At 37.9% G+C, this 22786-nt stretch overlaps 2 protein-coding genes across 2 annotated transcripts; both read left to right on the top strand.

Moving 5' to 3' along the window:
- Positions 1 to 1433: 1433 nt before the first annotated feature.
- LOC103142044 (proepiregulin) lies at positions 1434 to 9971 on the top strand. Its single transcript, XM_007557903.2, has 5 exons — positions 1434 to 1666; positions 5293 to 5376; positions 6930 to 7056; positions 7165 to 7311; positions 9110 to 9971. The coding sequence occupies exons 1-5, from the start codon at positions 1627 to 1629 to the stop codon at positions 9174 to 9176; spliced, it is 465 nt and encodes a 154-aa protein (XP_007557965.2). The 5' UTR covers positions 1434 to 1626; the 3' UTR covers positions 9177 to 9971.
- Positions 9972 to 17136: 7165 nt separating this feature from the next.
- On the top strand, positions 17137 to 22471 carry areg (amphiregulin). Its single transcript, XM_007557902.2, has 6 exons — positions 17137 to 17277; positions 18730 to 18903; positions 19016 to 19244; positions 19338 to 19505; positions 20794 to 20907; positions 22150 to 22471. Exons 1-5 carry the CDS (start codon positions 17241 to 17243, stop codon positions 20885 to 20887), a joined length of 702 nt encoding a protein of 233 aa, XP_007557964.1. The 5' UTR covers positions 17137 to 17240; the 3' UTR covers positions 20888 to 20907; positions 22150 to 22471.
- Positions 22472 to 22786: the final 315 nt, after the last annotated feature.

Here is a 22786-nt window from a genome sequence, read left to right as displayed (position 1 = left end):
CTGGCCAGGAGGAGCTTCTTTGATTCTTGGTCAGACTTTGTTGGGGAAATTTACAGCTGAGTAAGTGGAGTAAATAGGTGGTATTACGAAACCAGGAAATGTTGGTTTCATGGAGTGCATAGGGCTTGGTTGGTTCTTAGGCAGAGAAATTCACAGATCAGACAGGAAGCAGACAAGGGCAATGGTCGGGAGGTGACAGAAAACAGGTTGGGTAATTGATCAAGGACTTGAAAAACAGCTTGAAGGCTGAGACCGTGGTTGGCAACAGACAATCTGGGACTGACTTAGTACAAAGCAGGTGCATATAAAGGCAACAGTTGTGTTGTTTTGATGTCTTCAATGTTTTTAATGTTTTTATCTATTCTTTTTATCTATTAATTTCTTTTTATTTCTCTTTCTCACTGTTTCCGAGAGGTTAGAGTCCTTGTCAAACGGCGTTCTGACTAAAGTCCAAAGGGTTGGAGTCCTTGTCAAACAGCGTTCTGACTAAAGTCCGAAAGGTTAGAGTCCTTGTCAAACAGCGTTTTGACTAAAGTCCAAAGGGTTGGAGTCCTTGTCAAACGGCGTTTTGACTAAAGTCCAAAGGGTTGGAGTCCCACTTGACGGCGTCTCATCTAAAGTTCTACAGCTTTTTATTTCTCTTTCTCACTGTTTACGTTTTAATGATGTTTTTTAAGTCTCTTTCTCACTGTTTATTACATGCTGTTTTAATTATGTAAAGCACTTTGAAATGCCTTGCTGCTGAAATGTACTATACAAATAAAATTTGATTGATTTGATTAATTGATTGATTGATTGATTGATTGAACAGTACAGGTCAAAGCAAACCGGCAGCCAACTGGAGCAGAGGGGGCAGGAAAGCAGCATGAATCATTACAGGAGAAAAAGAAAATCATGACATGTTCACAGTCACACTCCCTCCAAACTGACTGAGCCTGAGCTAATTTCCAAATGATGGACAAAAATTTAAGTCTCTAAATGAGTAAATTCATAAAGGACTTCTAATGGCAAACAGTGGATTGACAAAGTAGTGACTTTGAGGAGTTAAACATAAATACACTCCACACTTTAAATCCTCATTTTAGAATTTCTTGTAGCAGGAACGATTGAAACCAATTTCTTAACTTTCAAAGCAAATTGAAATGAAAAGTGGTTTAAAGCTGTGTCAATCTGTTGTGAAAGTAAAGACTTAAAAATAGCAAAAACATTATATAGCCTATTTAAAATTAATATGAACAAAAGCTGGATTTGTACATATTCTTCCAAGCAAATAAACCTGCACGTTCTTTTTTGTTGTTGTAAAAACAAGAACCACTGAATCAGCGGAAGCTTCAGTGGAAAGCAATGAGTGAGAAAACCATCACAGTGCAGCGTCATGAAACTGCGGTAGGCTATCTCGGAACCACGTAGATGTAAACTGTCTGCGTGGCCCTTTGAGGTATAATTAATGTAAATCACAGGAGTCCCTCACCACACCCACCCACGCCTCATGGCCGAGCCCCCGCGGGGTTTCACTCATCCTCTGGCTTAAGGAGCCTCAGCCCGCACCTTCTTCTCTTCCTGACAGACACCTTAGCAAGTCGCCAGCGCCTCCTTGTAATAACCCAGACAAGCAGCGGCTCTGAAATGCGGACCAGAAGACCCTCAGCGTTCCTGTCCCTCATCGGTAAAGTCTGTTTTTATATAAATTAGAGGTTAGCGGTGTTTACTATGGGATATTGTTCTCGGTTTGGGACGGCAGGCAAGTTAAAACTTAGCAAAGGGAAACAAGTGGGACAGGCTTTTAATAAGCACTCCTTATACAGGTATAGTTTGACAGTCTGCTTCCACCTGTCTTTACGTATCATTAATTCAGCTAATTTAGTAGCTTTGTTGTTACTAAAGAGAAGAATGAAAACATCCAGACTTCAATGAAAAATCTATAGCTTGTTCTTATTTGCTTTAGCACCATTTTCTGAATGCTAGATCATCAAAATGGTATTACTTTTTCAACCTGTCCCTTTGAAAATCCTTCCTATTTGAAGAGACTAGTTCACTATAAGTAAACCTGATTTCTTGAGTTCACTTGAGTTTTTTTTAAAATGCATTAAACTGAGTCACTCCAAAAATAAACACAATCATATTCATTGGTTGATTGTGTTTGCATGGGCTTCAAAACTATTTCAGACATGAAATGCCTTTTAATTTAGCAAAATGGCCGACAATTTAGACTTAAAATGGCAGGAATTTAAGTTAAGTTAAGGGCTGATCCACACAGAAAAGATTTTTATAAAATGATAAAGTGTTTTTCCATTTGTTTCCTGCATCCACACAGATACAGCGTTTTAGGGAACCCTAAGTGATTTTTTAAATATTTTTTTTTTTCTAAAGGCATCCCAGAGTGAACATTTAATTTTATTCCCATGGATACCAAACACGTCTTTTGTAAATCTGCTGAATTATCAGCCCAACCTGTAATCTAATCTGTAACATTTTAGGTGTATTACATGTTCTGCATGGAATTTAATTATTTTATTTGCATTAGCACTTGTTCCCTCAAAGCATCAGTGGACATGCTAACTAGCCTGAGCACTCATGGCAGGCTCCATTGTGATGAACCAGAGAACAAGGGGAACGATGTGAACAGCCTGATTGACAGCGCTAAGACCCTCCTCCTGGCTCTGATTGGTTGTTTTTGCCAGCGCAGTGTATTTGCGCAAGTAACACCAAGACCATATGGGGAAGGCAGAGGAACTGGATTTTTTTCACAGATTGTCTATCTTACACTGTACCACCATGACATAGTGCTAATTTTACATATAAAATTTTTTATTTATTTATTTATTTATTTTTATTTATTTTTATTTATAAAAGTTATACACTGAAGTTTTAGAGGCTTAATGGGGAAACATTTTTGTGATGACATGCTGAGCACCTGAAAATGTAGGAGCTTCTTAAAGCGACAGAGGCCGAAGTTTAAGTAGATAAATTGCAAAGTTCAAACTATTTTTTAATCATGTTTGGTATATACAGCATTTTTATAACAACTGAAGGCAACAGAGTTACTTGATTGTGCTATAAAATGTCCCTATGTGCCCAGAAAAACACAAAATACTGCCCCTTTAATATCAGATGTTTGAAATCAGCCCAAGTCATCCCAAACATGTAGCTTACTTTGGGAAATATGACCTTTAAGTTCATTATAACGTGGGGACAAAAATTCAAGGAAAGACAAATACATTATGTCAGCCACCAGGGTGGGCAAAGATCTTCCTCTCAAATGCATTAAAAATAACATGAATACAAGCTGCAATGGATCTGATAAATGATGGCAGATACTTTGGCTCTATTCCAAATCCAAATGCAGTCAGGTTTCTGGTTCTGAGTAGAGATATCCTCATTTCGATAAACCAGAAATCAGTTTTAGAGCTAATGTTTCCCCATTATTTGAAGAACAGTTGCTTTGCTACATATATTTGAAACAGGGAAGAGGAGGTGACAGGAAGATTATTCTTACAGGTTAGCGTTGCAAAAGGGAAGGTGGGTTAAAGATAAGTAAACTAAAACTATGACAAGTTAAAGTTTATGACACCTTTACCTTGAAAGGAAATTGCCTTTTTGCTTTGCCTCGCTCTGAATAGTTGGTACCAATCTCTGTTCATTCAAAGTGATTATGCAAAGATTGTCGTTCCTTTAAATTTCATGATGTTCTGAATTTCACTCCATGAGGTTCATGAAAAGACTAAAGAAGGGAAAACTAGAAACCTTGACTGAATTTGTTGAAGGGTTTACATAAAAATAGTTTCTTTAGACATTTATATTTTCACTAATCCCATCGGTATACAAAATGTGTTCTAAATTTGTGCTAATTCAGATGTTTAAGGTAAATTTTTACCCAGTTTACCAAGAATCGGTTACTAATAGTGTCTTCATGGAGTTGAGTTGATCATCTTACGGATCCATGAAAGACAGACTCTTTATTTTTTATTGAAAATGGAAAATTAGCTGCCCATAATGTCAGAAAGCCTGTTTTATGTATATTTTGAACTAGTCTTTGGAAATCGTTCAGTTAGTCTGATTAGCAGACATTGGTGTCTTTACAGAGATACATTCACTTTTTATTCAAATGAAGTGACTAACAGGTAATTTATCAGTAAGGAATATGTTCTTTTTTTTGCTTTTTCACTGGACCCAGTTACAACAGTTCCCAACAATCAGCCTTGGTTTCCTTGTTGTACACAGAGAATAACATCTACGCAGCCATAACAACAAACACAGTTAAATGGACGGTGTTTTGCAGCAAGTGTTACTAGATTCATATCCAAACACATCTTGGATTTAGAGCCGTATGTTTTTCTAACCCGGCTGCTGGAATGTGGGCGTCCTTACATGCTGTGCGTTATGAAGCTTTGCAGGTCAGAACATGCAAAGAGGGCCAGGCCACCAAGCCGCTCTACGTCACATCCTGCAGCTGGCAGCCGCTCTAACACTTCTTACCAAACTAGGTTATTTTCCTCTGTCAATTTTTTATGGCTTCTGGATTTTTCCTTTAAGGTGGCTCAGAGCCTTATCTAAACACAGTCAGGAAAGAGGAATTAAAACTGATCTTTGTGGTCTAATCAACACAATGAGATGCATTCTCACAGGATATAAATCACGTCAAGTCAAAAAAAAAAAGTTTCTGCATACCTAGATTGTTTGTGTAAATGGAGATGACCTTTGTCACAGTGAAGATCCGTTTTTGAGATTTGAGACACAGATTTGTCAATGTGTTAATTGACATACTTGACATACACTTTAGTTGAAATTGTTTACAGCAGTTGAAACAAAGACTATTTTGTTTCAGCTGCAACATTTAAATCAGTTGATATTTCCCCCCTGGTCACTGGGCAGTGACAGAGCTGTGACTGTTGACATATTAAAGGTTAACCCGTCTTCACATCTGGTCCAAACCACGTCACATCCGTTGATTGTGAGGTTTTGGATTTGCGAAGACCAGCTCACGATTTGAAAGGACGTGAACAACTCCAGCAGGGATTCTTTGTCAGCCTGACTCAGCTTTAAAGAGGCTTGTTTGTTTTTTTTCTTTCTTCTCCAACCATTGACCTAGTGCTTGAACAATGGTTTGTAAATCTGTTGATATTGAGTTGCTATCCCATTGTTGAGGCTGCAGGTATTTTAAGATGACAGAGAACCACTTTGACAATAGTTCTCACTGAACACTTGCTGAATTGTAAAATTATCTCCTTTCTTCACCTCAGACCTGATTTTTCTCTTGTGTAAAGTGCAATCATTGCTGTTTTTCATCAACAGGTGTTGTGCTGATTTGGCCATATGTACTCTCCATGAGTATTTCACCCAGACTCCTAACCACAGGCAGTTCCTCTCTAACGGCAGGTAATGACCAATAACGTTGATTTACAACGACTTTGATTTAACTGATCGCATGCATTCATAGGTCTCAAAGGTTTTCTTAATACATGTTGGTAAAGAGAAACATGTAGTTAATAAATTGAAGGTTATAACTGTGGCAGTTTTTGTGCTATAGACCACAGGGCAGCGTTTAAATAGGTTTGAAATTATGTCCAGGGGTGATTCCACATCAACAAATGTCAAAGAAAATAATATAACTTGTCAGCGTGTTGTACACTGAAACATGTTTCTATTGCTTTCCATGTTCCCCTCTGGTGAGCAGGTTTCCTGCTGAAAGCAACAAAATAAGTTCTTGTTCTTTGCGCTGGACTGCCTTCAATCACATTCCATTATCTTATATAATTTTCTGTACTTTAATTGTTTAGGTCAGGGCAGATGAGGAACTTGTGCATTCATGCAAGAACGGCTACTAAATCTATAAATGTTATGTAGTTTATTTTTAACTTCTCCTCATATTTTATGCTGTAATCCACAATAAATCGATAGCATTTATGTCACCAGAACAGTAAATAAGGTAAATAAATCCTCAGCAGTTTATATTTCCGTTGTCCTCTTGGACAATATTCAAATGTACAAATGTTATTAAAAAAAATAGGCATGTATTAAGAGTTGACACCTTTTAATCAGGCGCTGAGCCGCTTTTTGGTAGGAGACATAAACATTGCTCAGGCAAGGATGAGTACTGTTAATGGGTCTTGTACATCTGGTTTCTTTCCACATCATCCACCACAAACATGACGTGTGGTAAGTGTCAACGTGTGACTGTAAATGACTGTGGCAACATGAGTTAGGTTTACGTCTGTCTTTTTATTAGCTTTAAACAAGCACCACAACCACTACTGTGAACTGGAAGAGCATTTTCATGGTTTGGGATTAGTCTTACTTTTTTACTTTTACTTGAGTAATATTATTGTGAAGTAACACTTCTCTTACTTGATTAGGATTTCTGAATACTCTACCAAGCTCCAGTTACATCACTGAGTACAGAATAATTCACCCAAACACATTCAACTCACATCATTGTTCTAAAATTGTTTTTGGTCTGCTGAGCCCAGTGGGCCATTTGCAGGTCAAATGAATCAATAGCTAACAGAATAACTATGTATCAGAAATGCTTTGCTGTTTTTTGGGAGGTGAATATGACTCGATGGGTGGAGTAATCTTTGCAATCCAAAAGTTTCGGTCCAAGCCTCTTCCTGCCAGGCGTCAATGTGCCCCTGGGCAAGACCCTTATCTCCAAGTTGCCTACCAATCTGTGCATCAATGTATGACAGTGTGCATTTTTGTGAGTAGATATGGATGAGTGTATCTCTAGTGTAACCCGTATGACAAGAAAACTGCCACACAATCCGCTTGGTTCATATGTAACAGGGTTACACAATCTCCATGTCTGCCGGCAGGTCATTCAACTTTTAGACTGATTGTAATAATGTTACCCTAACCCTACTAATAAACTGTGGAATATTTAACCCAAAAGGATCAATATGACTTTTGATTACAAACTAAATCTGTTGCAGGTCAGGAAGAAGAGCGCCCTCATATGACCAAACGCTCAACTACAAGCTGTGAAAAAGAGTTTGACACCTACTGCTTCAACAATGGCCAGTGCATTCTGCTGGAGGACATAAAAGAACACCACTGCAAGTAGGTACATGCGTTAAGTGCATGTGTGTGTGTGTGTGTGTGTGTTTCCTGTTCCTTTGTTTTGTCACTGTCCATACTTATTACGTGACACCTCTGTTTGTATTGCAGGTGTAAGAAGGGCTTTTATGGCCCTAGGTGTGCCACCCCGGAGCTCGTTGGTCGGCCAGTGGATGAAGAGCAAGTGGTGGTCATCTTGTTCTGTGTGACCCTGCTGTTGATTGGTCTGGGTGGGGCTTTGTACTTCTTCTACAAGTGGTAAGGCTTTCGTCCATGAATGAATGAGTTTAGTGGTGTGTAACTTTTGATCTCTGAAAGATAAAGGCTAAGGGCCACCGGTAACAATTAGACACGACTGTGAGTCACACTTGAAACAACAGTTGACTCAGATGGATTCAGACCATTAAACAGACACATGAGAATGTAGAGCACAAAAGCAGGAGAACCTGGGAAAAGAGGTCAACGTCAGTGATTTTCAAACATCTCAGGTGTAAAGTTTCCAACCCCGCCTTGCCAACAAGACTAGATGGTTAGACTCGACCAAAATTTACCCGTTTTGGCTTACATATGATATGCCGCAGTTGTCATAAATGCAGTTGTGAAGAAGTTTAAAGTTGGGTCTGTTTACAGAAGAATATCAGAAGCTTGGACTTCTCAAAGCACTTTCCAATCCATCATGATGGTGGCAGCATCATGCTGTGGGATGATTTTCTTCACCAGGGAAAGTGAATCGGGTCAAGGTTGACAGGAAGATTAGTGGAGCTAAGCATATGGCAATCCTGAATGAAAACAAAAAAAAACATGTTCGAGGCTGGAAAATGTTTAAAAATGGCGTGGGGTGGATGTTGACCGTCCTGTAGGAAAACAACACTAAACATACAGCCTGAGTTACAATGGAGTAGTTTGAACAATATGTTGATTTACAATCTACATAGGCATATGTATATGTGTGTAATATGCATTATTTCAATGGGAAATAACTAATTGGATTTAATATTTAATAATAATATTATATTTAAGGCACTCTTAACATTTTACATGCCAGCAATGATATTTCCTGCCAGAGAAACCTCCACCTGATATAAATTTTAGTGACCTAACAGTGATGATGACATTTTAATGATGAAATCAAACAACAGTTAGAAATTGCAGTTATCCAAATTGATGTCTCAATATCTGACAATACTTTTGCAATTGCATGTTTTTCTAATGCAATCCATTCAGTATGACTAACCTGTATTTAGTCACTATTTTCCAAGGAAGAGTGGATACAAATGTTAGTCTCTACTTTTGCAAAGCTAAGACATGCACTAAAGGGCTTGCAGCAGTTGCAGCTAAAGGTGATAAACAGTCAGAAGGACTGAAGACAAATACATGCCACAGTTTTAAAATTTTGACTTGTAGAAACATTTGTAAATGCACTCACTAGTTTTCCCAAAACATCTAAAACGATCAGGTTCCAGCTTGTAAAAAGCACTTCTTCTGAAACATGTTGATCATGAAACCTTCTTTGTTTCTGGAAATCAACTCTAGACCTTCCAGTTTCTTATTTATGACAAACAGTTGGCTCCCAACACCAACTTTAGGAGACACAGATTAAGGCAAAAATTAAAGGATATGGTGACCTCTAGGGACAAGTATCTGTAATTACAAGGGAAGGATTATATGTTTTGAACCAAGAATGCAATAAATAAATACATAGGAAACAATTTCACAAATGACAAATAGTTATATCAGACACAAAGTACAGAAGCTAAACTAAAATGCAGATTATTTTCATGAAAATACATCTTTAAGCGTGAATCACAGCGTCTTTATGTATCCCTGACACAGCCTTTCGACATTTTACGGCAAACTACTTACTTTAGGGTGTAAAGAACTCCACTAGCATCCCACTTCCTGTAGAAACATGTCACACCACAGGGTGAGATTACTCATGCCTCCCAAGCCCTTATTAGGGAAGGTTCAAATGATTTTTAAAGCCCTGATAGAAACAAGGTCGGAGATTTAATAGGTGCCTTTCGAAGGGGAATGAATTATGTGTTGCTTTTTACAGGTACAAGAGGAACAAATTCCCAAGGCAGCCGAAGCGGCAGGGTTACAAAGGAGTCCAGACGGTTTAAAGTGTCGTGCAAACACTCCCATGGCGACTGATGCTGGATTTTTCCTGTTTTCTGAATAAAAGTTGACCATACAAAGATGTTTCCAGACAAGCCCACACTTTAAAGCGCTGCTGTATGTTTATCAAGCAGACAGATCATCCCGTAGAGATTAAAATATTCAAAAGAGGGCAGCTCTTTGTGTGGTGGCAACTGTTTTCCAGCTGTACTGGTTCTTAAGTTTCGGCACCTGTTACACTCAGTTTGAAAAGATGAATAGTGAGACAAACAAAAACGGTTTCCAGTGGGAGAAACCACCCACATGAGGGCAGAGATCTCACACAAGACGATCAAATAAAATGCATAAGCGGTGAGAAACGACAGGAACTCAAATTAAATCTGTTTCATCTACAAGAAGAGTAAAAATACAGTCATGTTCTTCCTCTTTTCTCCACTGGAGATATTTATATTTATTTTTAGCTTGCTTTAAATTGTATATTTATGACAGACTTTTGTTACGGGGAGTTGTAGTGTAGTTACATTTTTCTAAATTATTTTAAAGTGTTAATATATAGACAGACATATCAATTTTTAAAGTTCTCTTATTTGTGAATATAAAGGCAACTTGACTTTTTACCTGATCTTATGTGTCCATGTTTTCACTTCCACAATAAAGCTCATGTTCTCTCCTTTTTCACAAGTTTCCATGCAGTTTTCACATCTCTGTGATGACCTTTCATTAGTGTGAAATATCAACTGTTTTGTGGCATAAATCCTAAAAATGTAAATTAAATAATTTGTATAATTTTGTACTTTAAATTGTGCGTCAATTATTGAGTCATATTGATGTTAATATGTTCTTTTCTTTTTCTTTAATTTCACTTTGAAAGAGACACAAGACAATTTTTCTTATGTATTTTATTTCATTTGCACTGACTTTGGTCTGAATTCAGAAGAAAAAACTTCTTTTATGTAGTGTGTTTTTGTTTGAACATCAGTTTTTAGACAGAAGTAACAAAAAAATGTTTTGATTTTGTATTTAACTAAACATTTGTTTGAAGAACAATTTTAAATTGAGGGTTATTTAAATTTTATTTTTATGTTCTTTATGCAAACACACCAGAAGCTTAATGTTAGCCTGTTTTGTCAAATCCGAACCCAGTTTAACCAACAGTTGTTTTAATGGTTTTGTGAGTAGTAGCCTTTATTCAGCAGTTGTTATACAGGAAAGTGGGTTAGAGACGGGGAGGTCATCGAACGCACGGCAGCGGTGTCAAGGACTGAGGTAATGAGCCACATTTTACCCCAGCATCTCCCTCAAATCCAGTTTAAATGTGTGTTTGGGATTATTCTCCCAATGGAAAGCATAATTGTGTCTTACTGTGTGATTGAGAGGAAGCTCAAACATTTGGAGGTAGGAACTTCTCATACTGAGAGCCATTTTAAACTTGAAACTGCTTCATTGTGATAACTGATATTTTTTCTTTCTTTTTTTTTTTTTTTAAAGAACAGCTTTCACATTTCAGTCAGTCCGAGCTTTGGAGGTCATTGTTAACCAATCTGACCCTGATATTTTGGGCCTGATGGTTGAAACTTTCACACTTGGTGGTTTTAACAGGACACTTATCAAATAACAGCAGAACGTTTGTCTTGCAAAGGGCAATACAGGCTAACATAAAGCTTGTGGATCTGACAACCTCAACCTTTTGGAAAATGTATGGACTGTGTTTATGACCAAGTAGGTACCAGGAAAGAAACAATCAATTCTGATAAAAAAAAAAGTGGAAAAATATCTTGCCAGAACGTTACTGAAGGCAACAAAAAGATTGTAGTTTCTTTTCAGTTTGCTGAGGAGCATTTTAGCAAAGATTTGGTGANAAATAAATAATAATTATGTGATCGGTATCGGTGATCGGTATCGGTATCGGCAGGAAAAAAACCTGATCGGCACATCTCTAGTATTGTCAGGTTCTGGGCTTTTCTTTAAGAAAGGTCTCTCCCCTTCGGCTTCCCGTTGGGGGAGTGGCCTGGAGTGGAGCTGCACACCTGAAGCTAGTTGGATCATCAGTCGAGAGGATTTAAGGAGCCATCGGACCTCTCCTCTCCGCCAGATGATTATCCCTCCATGGTAGTCTCTAGCTCGTTAAAGCCTTTTTCTGAAACGCTAGTTTTTGTGATTCTCTCGAAAGGATTTCTGCCTGTAGTCAACCCCCCTCACTAGCCCTCTGTTCATTCACTTTCAGGATCTGGCCAACTTCCACCGGTGAATCCGCCTGCAGCTTTCAGAGCCTCACCTGCCTGCAGCTTTCAGAGCCTCACCTGCCTGCAGCTTTCAGAGCCTCACCTGCCTGCAGCTTTCAGAGCCTCACCTGCCTGCCCGCTCCAGTCCACTGCTCGATCGCATCCTCCCCTGTCGGAAGCCTTCCAAGAAGACATAAGCTGAAACTCGGTTCCCCATTGCACTTTGCCCTCCTCTGGCCAGACCATTAACCTGTTCTCTCCGCTTCCAGGCGTGACTCGGACCTATATCCTCGGATCACCTGCAGAACCTTTAGATTGTTTCTTTTTTTAAATAAAAATAGTAACTCACCAGTTGTTTCCGGGTCTGATTCTGCATGTGGGTCAGACGTCTACCCTCAATTATGACAAGTATTTTGACATTCATATTCAAATTCTTTTAAAATTAAATCTCAAGCTCCCAATTCTGTTTTTTTAATCACTGAGATTGCTTTATAATCATTTCATCTTAAAAAAAAAAAAGATTAAATGTATGTTTATATGTATGTTTATGATTTATACAATTAAAAGTTGTACACAGGCGTCTTTTAATTACATTGTAGTTCACTGATGAAGAGTTACTTTCACATGTTGCTAACATATAATTTATTTTAGACAGATCAATTCAAATGGAATCAAAAAAAGGGGAGCACAGACACTTTTCTGAACACCAAGTTTTAGATGTTAGCTAATGAGATGCTATCCCAAAAATACAAAGCAAACATTTAAAACCGGAATGAAAAATAAGATCAAAACTGCAGCTGCACTAAAATCTGTGACGGGAATATTAAGTAATTCAATTCCAAGAAAAACACTTGGGGTTCATCTGAAAGGATGGGAAGATTTCAGTCAGAAAGAAAGCAAGAAAATTCCAGTGACAGCCCATGTGCAGAGCAGATGGTAAAACTCCAATGAAAGCGTCCCGCTCAACATCCTGCCTTCTTCTGTTATCTTCTCTTTTCTGCACCCCACTGTTGCCTCATAGCAGCAACTTTTCAGGTTCAGATCTGAGTTCTGGAGTTTACGCTACTTCTAAATGTACATCTGGGGACGTTAAAAGTTAGTTTTGAAATCATGGACATTTTTACACAGTGTGTCCTCAATCCCTCCTGGATTGGGAAAAACTGAAAGCTCTGAATTAGGCAATTACATAAGTTTGAAATTAGCTCCTAAAAACTCCAAAAGTCCGGATGTAGACTAACTATTTCAATACAGTTTGTATTTTTTTAGTGCAACGACATGAGAGAGTTAAAATAAAACCATCTTGCAAATTGTCGTCTTCCCACATTTTTTGACTGAGCACTACGTCTCTAAAGTCGATCAGAGATTTAGTTAAAATTGTTTTGCTTTGTTTTTAGATAAATTCTAAACTATGTGTAAGTTTGCTCACAGAACATTTGTGATCTAACCTGTACTGTCCTGAGTTGCAGTATTAGTTAATCAATGGCCAGATTTAATTCTCTGCACGTCGATTAGTGCCTGTTCCGAAGTCAATGAGCCACAATTAACACTTGACTCAAGCCTCTTCATATGTTCTCTATGCAAATGACTTGCAGTGGTGACACATAAACATTAACTCGACTTCTGTGTTAAGACATACTTAAAAACATCAGCATGCACTAACACACTAAGACCCACAAACACACCCACTTGGTGGCTTCCGTTTTGTTCTAAATATAAAACTTGCGGATCAACGCATTCCAGAATTCAGAACTTGTTCTTAGCAAATTATTGCATAAGTAATAGTAGGTTGTTCATACAATGAGTAATGTTGTTGGTGGAAGGGAAGCCCCATTAAGCTGCATCCTTGCGTGTCCTTTGACAAAACAAATCCCTCCACGTGTAGCACGGATGCAGTTGTTTTGCAGCTCAAAACTGGTTCATGTTGACTTCATGGCATTTCTTTTATTTCTTCGAAGCAGCATGAGAGTAAATTGTGATATTTTAAGCACTTTTCTCCAAAGCAACGGCCTAAACAATCACAAGCGTTCCAGATTCATTCACACTATTATTTTTCACTTCGGCTGTCAGCAAGTCTAACTTCCTGTAAATCCAGAGCATCCGTCTCATGCATCCTATAACAAAAGTTTGTCCAGATAGTTTTGTTTCCAGAGAATTGAACATACTGAGTTTGGCGTCACAACTTTCCCTCTATTGTCATTATGAAATTATTTACGCTTTTCTTGAATGTATGTTGAAATATTTGCATTGCATTTTCCTCCAGACATTGATAGTAAGTGAAAAGCATCACAGTGCAGTAAAAATGTTTTACTAGCTCGGTATCTGGAAAAATGATTTGTCATTTTCCATCTCACTATCAGAGATGATGGATTACAGAGAGCTGGTAGACTGTTTCGTGGGATGCTGTTGGACCAGTCATCTCATCCTTAATGCGAACAAAACAGAGTAAGGTCGAAAACTATTTTCATCTCGGGAGAAGAAGGTGAGGTGGTGGAGGAGCGTAGGCAAAAGAAGTTCGTTTGTACAGCACTTTTTCAGCAACAGGGCAATCTCTGCAGATTTTGTGCAAAGATAGCCTGTTGAAAACCATCCCTTTGTCCTACAACATCTGCTTCGTCCAGAGGGTCTGGCCTCTCGGCTGTTGAGAAACAATTGTCTCCAGGACGCATCGACTGTGGTAAAGTTTTAAATTTTACCCAATGGGTAAGGTTTGCTTGTTATGTATGTAATGTAATGTGTCAGTTCGACCCCAGGAAGCTTACTTGAAATTGCCTGTGCTATAAACATCCATCCTCCACCGTGAATGGATAAGTGCTGAGCCGACCGCTGTCAGTGTTGATTCAATATTTGACCAACGTGGACTGAGCAGCTTCGTTCACGTCCTGCTACATTGCTAAAACAGTGCAGAAAACCAACGTCGTTGTTCACAACTCCTTCTTCTGTTTGCCGATTGGCAAAAATCAACTAGAGACAATCAACGTTAAGGGGAGAAAGTTCAGACTGTGCTGTAAGTAAGATTTTTTTTGGAAGATTTTTTCCTCTGGGATTGATGAAGTCTTTTTGAATTAATAAAATGTATTTAGATTTTGACTTTTGGTTTAATTTTTTTTATTTTTATTTCATTTATTTTCCTTACCGAGTGCCTTCGTTCTTGCAGATCTGTCAGTTCATTCTCGAACGTTTTCACCAAAGTTTGTGAGTGTTTTTGAAAACAAGCAATCCACAAATAATGTTTTTACCTTTCGGCTGATAACTAGGCAGCGGTGTGTTTACAGTGGGTGGCTGTTATAAGGCGCTTCTCTTTAGCCTTGGCTCAGACTTTCCACACATTCAAATCTAATATCTACAATGCCATTCTTACACCTAATCCAAACAATCTAATTCCACAGCCACTATAAACAAAACGTCTCAGGAGATCCTGGCCTGTGGAATGAAGACAGAGAGGTTCCTGGCATTCTGAGTGGTTACTATGGGATTCCACCACAGCACGTGTGGCGGGACAGCCTCTCTCGACAGACACAACAACATGAGCAACACAAACATCTGAGCAGCTTCCCCACCCAAGCCTCAAGGTGTCCTCTTGGTTACCGAGGACTAAAATAGCAACACTAAGCATCCTTTTATAAAACACACACACAGAAAATTCACACACAATAACACCAGAGGACTCTAGGTGGAACGAAACAAAACTCATGGAAATTTTTCATAAAGAATCTGAGGAGACACATTGTGATGACAGATGCCATGAAAAATACGTAACATAGAGAGAAAAAAAAAAAGCATAATACTTTAATTACACACCGTTTAATGTCTGTCATGATTTGTTACCACATTACTGCTTTATGCCACATCACTATTTTTAGACAACTTCTCATCATTTAACCGTATTTACACATGAACCCAATTATCAATCCTTTGCAATCATAAAATTGGACTGGCACGCAAGGGACTCACCTATGAAACTATAACATCATTTTTATCTGATAATAATTTAGAAGGTGGTTTCTCACGGGGTAACGTAATTGGACCAACGTACGAATTTATCCCTGAATTTGTCTTTGGAGAGAGGGACTTTAATCCTGATTTAATATAGGAGTTCTTGTTGAAATACTTACTCTACTGAACAGAGTGAAGTTTAGCTTTTCATTACATATTTTACAAATTACAAAATGATATAAGTGTGTTGAATTGTTATTCCAGAGTGATTTTAGCTTTTGTACTCAATCTTCTTCAGAGTAGACGTCCGGTAAATTGGAAATTCTTCTTTTCATATGGTTTTACACTCTCACACACCCAATCATAGGACATATTTTATGATTCTTCTTGTTTTATGATCACTTTGAACCCTGTACAAAGTTCAGCCTGGGCTACAGCCAATCACTAAAACAAACATGTGGATGCATCTTTATTGTCAAATAAAATGTTTGTGCGATTTTGTGCTTGATTTGTTTGTTTCCTCATTACTGTTTGATTAATGTCTCCATCCCTTGAATACAAAAGCTAAATTTTTGCCACCGTGAAGAGTTTCTGGATAAAATAGAGTTTGTGCTCTTAAAGACAAATTCCCTGATGCTTTTTGTCACACTTAAATGTTTCAAGTCATCAAACACACTGGAATTTCCGGCGTAAATACAAAAACAGAACGTCCTGACAACATAAAATAGAGTAAAAAAGTTACACATTATCCCCTGATCTAAAGAAATTCTTGAACAGATAAGAAACAAAGTCACTGTCATTTATTTATTTGGAAAGAGGTACAGCTCAGTTTTTATGGCTCCAATGAAACACAGTGAGAACAATAAGTGGAGAAAATATGGAATATGGAGAAGCGAGCCACCAAAATTACTCCTAAAGGGCATCAACAACTCATCCAGGGTCACACAGAAACGTCAGGTCAGTTTTTATGATTCAACAGAATGTAAAGAGAATGGAAATCTGTAGGAAAGTACCAGGGTAAAAAAGCACCAGTGACCAAAAAGAGTACAAAACACTTTCTCATATTTGCCATAAATCAACTGGATGATCCCAAAGACGTTCAAGAAAAAAGCCTAATGACTGACCAGCGAATAGCGAAGCCACTCTGGTGGTTTGCTTCCTCTTTCAAAAAAGAGAGATTTTTTTTAGGGTGACATTCTGTCAAAGTCCAGCTTTAAATCCTTTTGAGGTTATATGACTTTCATATTGAAAAAAACGCCTACGTGACTGAACTGAAATATTTCTGTAAAGCCAAGTGGACCAAAATTATTTTTGGAAATTCTCTTGTTAAAATAACTTGACATTTTAAAACTGCTTTTTGTCTCTATGTGTTACTTTTGTCTGGTTATATAATTTATTTGTTGATCTCAAACATTTTGGTGTGACAAAAAAAAAAAGGGGCAGAAATCCCTTTTCATCACACTGTGACTACTCAACAGGAAGTACAATTAAGGCAGTTTAATGATTCGAGACATGTGGAAAGAAATTTACCAACATTAACAACAACCACTTCTGTTTTTTAATGGTGACCAGAATAGAGCCAGAATACATCCATCTGTTTAATTTGTCCCGGCCTCATTCAGTCTAATTATTCCCAGTCCTATTTCAGGACATTTGGTGTAAAAATGTGCTACCAAGTTCAAGTTGATCATTAAACACATGCGTTTCTTTTCGTGTCACACACACTCACACCCTTCTTTTCCCCCCGGAGTTTTGTGGCAGGCGTTGCTCTATAAAAGCTGCACCTAGTGGAAGCAAAGAGAGCAAACTCCATCTGCAAGCGACTTACATTCCAGCACTCACACACACATACACACACAGTCAGACACAGATTAGTGCAGGACTGTCATACGCAACACACCGTCTTCCTGGGATATGAACACTCTCATCATCATTTCTCTGCTGTGCATCGGTAAGTCTGGACTTGTACTTTAATTCTGTGTGCCGGAAGTTAAATTGGTAATGTGAAAGGAGCATGCGGGTGAGAGAAAAATGTGAGTGTTCGAGTGATGACTTGTCAGGGAGGAATAGAGAATTTCAGGTATTTTAGGTAAAAAAAAAAAAAAAAAAAGGGTTTGTGAAATACACATCTGGGTCTGGGTCTAATTATGTCAAAGTCCAACCAGAAACAACGATTTAAGACGCATTATTCTTATTTATTAAATGTTGTTCCTCATAGAAAATGTTTATTTTTGAATACAGACTGATAATGTTTCGCACTGCTCTCATTATTTTTTGTAGAGAACTATTCACTGTCATTTATATTCATTGATTATTGATGATATTTGAAAGGAAAAAACTGTTATTTTGGTGATCATTGATTTTTTTTAGCTAAGTTCTCAAGATATAGTATTTACTGAAAAGCACACATTTTATAATGTAAACATTTATAAGCAACAAGAGTCCTGTTTCCTTTTCACTTTGTCACAACAAATACAAGTGACTACAATTACGGTTGACAAAATGAGGAAAGCAAAACTCTATCAAGATTAAATTGGCGTTACTTTGTTGCTGCCAATCCAATTTCTAAATGTCAGCTTCTTTATCTTGTCGAAGAAATCAAATATCCCTTTACAAGAAAATCAGGTCCCATTTTGAGTTCAGTTCAGACAAAATTCAATTCAAGTCTAGAAATGTTATAGTGAGATTCAGAACCAGTTCAGTTGATCAAAAAATACCAGCTGGTAATAAGTGAACTATTTATGTAAGCTTATTGTGTTGACTCACTGACACTGAAAAAAATACCGAGCAAGCATGTGGGGACAGTAGAAAGGAAACATTCCAGTCTGAACTACAATCTACTGTGGCAGGAAAGGCGATTAGAGATAAAAAAAATATATATATACACGTACAATAATAAATAACAAAGAAAACAAAAGTCTCGTCTAAGGAACAGAAAAAAAAGAAGAGCGCACAATCAGTTTCTCCATGTTGGAATGGGACAGAGCTAAACAAAGATGCACTGGGCCAGGACGACTTTCTATTGACAAAAAATGAGAGTGAACAAAAGTAATTACAGCAACATTTCTCTCTATGGGTCATTCTTTTGTTAGACACATAAATAATGACAGCACTTGCTCCTTCTGTTAGACAAGTGAAGAGACATAGACATTGGGCCAGGGGTACTTTCTATGGAGATAAAAAAAAGGGAATTAAACAGCAGGAACAATTAAATGTTGCATTTATTCTCTACATTTTGCAAAATTATTTTCTGGTTAAGTAGCTATGTTATGTTTCAGTTTTGTTGTTTGCTGTTTTTAGGGTTCAGTGTCTTGAAAAATTAAAAAACGTCTAACTACTTTTTAAAATGTCTTTTTACTTTTGTCTTTGATCTAACATTGTGTGCCTTTCTGTGGTTTTGCAGTCATCTGCAGCGCTCTGGGTGCTCAGGGATCTGAGGACACATACTCAGGTGAAATAGCCAGAGTGACAGCCAGTTCAGCCTATGGGGAGCTCCACCATCAGCCACTGAACGACGACGATGAACTGGAAACAGAAGAACCATCAGGACAAGACCACAGATACATGATCGACCATGGTATGAAACGATAAATCAGTTTCTTTCTTTGAATGTCACTGATCGATTTTTACTTTGAGTAAAACTTGAACATTTTCCAACTTTACAATTTCCTTACTGTTTCCCTTCACAGAGGCGCACGCTGATAAAGACGAGAGGAGGAAGAGGAAGGGCAAAGGCAAGAGGAAGAACAGGCAAAGGAGCAAAGCCACCACTCCGTTCAACCCGCAGCACACCAACATCACAAGGGGGCACAGATCCACTCTCACCTCAACTCAGGACCCCTGCACCTCCACCCACCTGGGCTTCTGCATTCATGGCTACTGCAAATACATAGAGGGACTGAAAGAGCCGGTGTGCATGTGAGTAAAGCTCAAATCAAGTTTCAGATAAATAATCGTCACAAAAAGGATTCAAAAGCATCCATTGGCTGATTGGTTGTCTCTGTTCTGCAGCTGCATGAAGGGCTATGATGGAGAGCGCTGCGGCATCCAAACTTTGGGGTCATTCATACCCCCTACTCAGAGCTACAATTCGGATCTGGTGCAGACGGTTCTCGTGGTCATTGCAGTCGTCCTGTCGGTCATCAGCTGCTGTGCCATCCTGCTCATGACCTGTGCTCAGTAAGTCTGAAAGAATCCTACTGACAAATGACACATTTTGATGCAGCAACCCAGAGTTCAGTGTATGGTCATTTACCCAAGAGTGTAATTAGTAAAAAAGTGCATGACCCTGAGGTGTGCAAATCTGTTCATTTCCTTGTGAGAAAAGAAAAAAAAAGCTGATGGTGATTTAAAGTTTATTGCAAACAAAGAGTGATAAGAAATGAGTCCCAAAGTGTTTGCTTACTCAGTTTATTTGAAAAGGTTGGGGATTTAAAAGTTAAAAGTGTGTTCCAATATATTGGAGAAAAAATGTAATAGAGTTGTAAAATTACCATCTTTTGATTGTGAAAACTTTCTCAAAAGAAAAATATAAACTCTTCATTTAATAAAAACGAAGGACAAAAAAAATTAATTCACTATTAATTAAGCTATATTGTTGATTTATCATGCAAATCAGACACATCCTTATTTGTTTTCATTTTTTCCTGATGCTTGATCATTTATTTAGACATTTCCAGTAAATATGTAAAACTAGAACTGATAACAGCATGATTACCATTATTGGCTTCTGCAATTATTTGAAATAATTTTTCACCAAACCTAACTCTTGACTGACACCGGCATGGAACAAAAAGAAAGAAAAAAACTCTTTGCTCCCTCGAAACTATAATAGGGGAAGATTACTGACTACCATCCACACCCATGGATCCCAGCATAACACACATTACAATTCAGATATTCTGCCCAGAAACACTTCCTGGCGTATTAACATAGTGCCGAATGAAAACGCACTCTAACACACCCAAACACACCCACTCAGTGCAGGGATTGCTCACCAACCTTCAAGGATGGACTTTTCCAGCTTCCGTGACTTGTAGTGAAATCTATCATTTCACCATAAATTAATATCATAGCAACTATTAGTCATGCTGAAATGAAGATTAACTGTGCTTAGTGTCAGTTTGTGTCAGGTCCTAGAGTTCCTTATCGATATCCAACCCAGTAAAAAGGATCCACTGAATGCTGGGCTGGCTGCTCTTCAGGATATTACACAACAGAGCAGTAAATACTTTACAAGAAAATGATTAACTTTCTTAGATAGGATTCAAAGAGAAAGAAGAATGTATTTCTGAGAAACAAGTTTCATTTTTGATCAGAACACCTGAAAAGAAATATCGGTTTGGGGTCAAAGACATGTAGCCTGCATCTCAGAACACCTGACATCTGCATTTCTTATTTTTTATTTTTTTTTACCTTCACAACACCTACAATATTTTTTATGTTAATTTTGAATATCATTTTGCAGTTACAGGTCACATAAAAACTTCCTAGCCTCCTATCTTGGATCTGGGTCAGAGCAGGAGAAACTCCAGAAACCCGCAGGTGACGTTGTCGTGTGAGGGCATCAAGTTACAAAGAGGTGGGTGGTACACCAGTTTTGTCCTACTTGTGAATTGTTGATTTAAAGTAGATGATGCATCATTTATTTATTTTATTTATTTTTTTTACAAGTTAGAACCTTAGAAGTGTAGCATGGATTTGTATGCTGTTCTCTTTATTGTGATGCCCCTAAATAAAATCCAGTGGAACCAGTTGCTTTCAGAAAGTAGCTTGTCCATCTGTGGGTGATTTCATCTCAGTCTAACTAGGTGTCAGGTGATTTAACAGCTTCAACGCATAATGAATATAATTAATTCTTCATCAGCCGACTGCGCGTCGGCTATTAAGGAGAAACAAAAGAATGGGAAAAACATTTCAGTGTCTAAATGTGCAAAGCAAAGAAATACCACCAAAAAATCTTGCAGGTGTAACTGTGGTGAAATCGAGAATCAACAAAGTATTGACTCATACACATTACACATACACATTGAGCTGCCCCATATGATTTTGCTACCCTTTGTTTGACTGCATAGTCACTAAATCAAATTCTAAGAAAGGGATGTAGCTGGTTTTATTTAAAAAATAAATAAAACCAGCTATTTTTTAGCTGGTTTTATTTTTTTATTTAAAAAATAAAACCAGACCTTTACCAAACTCATCCTGTCCAGTTCACTTGGCCATCTTGGCAGCGCTGGATGAAGAGTATGTAATCACGCCATCCTGTTTTTGCTCTCCTCTATGTTCCTCTGATCTATCCACTTTAAAGGTATCTAAGTCTGTCTAACCTCTTCTCACGTGACCCTTAAGCCAAACAGGAAGGAGTGGTGGCAGGGAGAACCCTTACACTGTTGTTGTTGTTGTTGTTGTTGTGAAATGCAGCCTGTTGCATGATGCAAAGAGGCATCCCCACTGGGGGAATTAGTCGGCATTAGCATGGGGTGTTTCAGCCTGCGCCGTCCATGCAATGCATTCCAGCGTAAAGGGAAACCACAAATCAGAGCGTGCAAATTCACCCATGTGTCCCAACAATAGCACTACTGACACACTTATTGTGCATGTGCACGTTTTGCACACCCAAACAGATCCTGCAGGCAATGAATCCACACTGGCACAAAGACGTCTCTTTACTTTGTGATAAATGCTGCAAAATTGAACAGGAAACTAACTTTTTTTAGGGTCAGCTGTGTCTTTAGTAAAATGTCAAACAGTAATATTGACATAGTTTTTGATCAAAATAGTTTTCTCGACATATTTCTTTAATCTCTTATTCCTTTTTCCACAGGCAATGAAATAAGAAGAGGAGTCCAATGACTGGGGATGGCTGCATTGTGCAAAATGCAAAACTATGTAGAATTTAATTTATTTAGCTTGAATATTTATTGCTTACAACCTAAAATGTGTGTGTGTGTGTGTGTGTGTGTGTGTTGTATTATTATAATTACAATGTCATGTGTGAGCGAATGCTGAGCATTCAGCCTTTTATTATTTTGTAGTTTGGTTTTATTTATTACACTGCATTTGTTATAGGTCAAAAATTCTCTCAAAATGTAACTATCTCTTGAAAAGTGCTAGAATTAGATTTCGAATAAAGTATCTCAATGTTACATCAAAGTGTTTCATTGTCCACGTATTCTATGTGTTTGCTGTGTTTATTCGTGTTTCTGGAAGCACATGTCTCATCAGACCACTCATGAAAACAGTCTTGATGTTAAATGTTCAGAAGATAAAAATAACCCTGAGGAAGGTTCTCAGAAAAGCCACCTCTGAGTAATTCTGATAAACACCAGTGACCTCACATCTAAAGAATTACAAAACAAGCTGGATCTTATTCAGAAGAAAGACAAAGAAAATGAAGTCTGTCTTTTGAAAAATGTTCTTTGAAAGATTCCCAAATTTTGTGTAAAATAAATACACAAAAT

This window comes from Poecilia formosa, unplaced genomic scaffold (assembly GCF_000485575.1).
Source record: "Poecilia formosa unplaced genomic scaffold, Poecilia_formosa-5.1.2 Scaffold92, whole genome shotgun sequence".
In the NCBI taxonomy this organism is placed as follows: Eukaryota; Metazoa; Chordata; class Actinopteri; order Cyprinodontiformes; family Poeciliidae; genus Poecilia; species Poecilia formosa.
Note: the sequence above shows the minus strand (reverse complement) of the source record. Positions and strands in the feature narration are given on the sequence as shown.

Coding starts and splice junctions, on each gene's coding strand:
- areg (XM_007557902.2), top strand. CDS start 17,241: ATGAACACTCTCATCATCATTTCTCTGCTGTGCATCG. Junction 17,278..18,729: donor CATTTCTCTGCTGTGCATCG/GTAAGTCTGGAC, acceptor GTGGTTTTGCAG/TCATCTGCAGCGCTCTGGGT. Junction 19,245..19,337: donor CTGAAAGAGCCGGTGTGCAT/GTGAGTAAAGCT, acceptor TCTGTTCTGCAG/CTGCATGAAGGGCTATGATG.
- LOC103142044 (XM_007557903.2), top strand. CDS start 1,627: ATGCGGACCAGAAGACCCTCAGCGTTCCTGTCCCTCATCG. Junction 1,667..5,292: donor AGCGTTCCTGTCCCTCATCG/GTAAAGTCTGTT, acceptor TTTCATCAACAG/GTGTTGTGCTGATTTGGCCA. Junction 7,057..7,164: donor ATAAAAGAACACCACTGCAA/GTAGGTACATGC, acceptor TTTGTATTGCAG/GTGTAAGAAGGGCTTTTATG.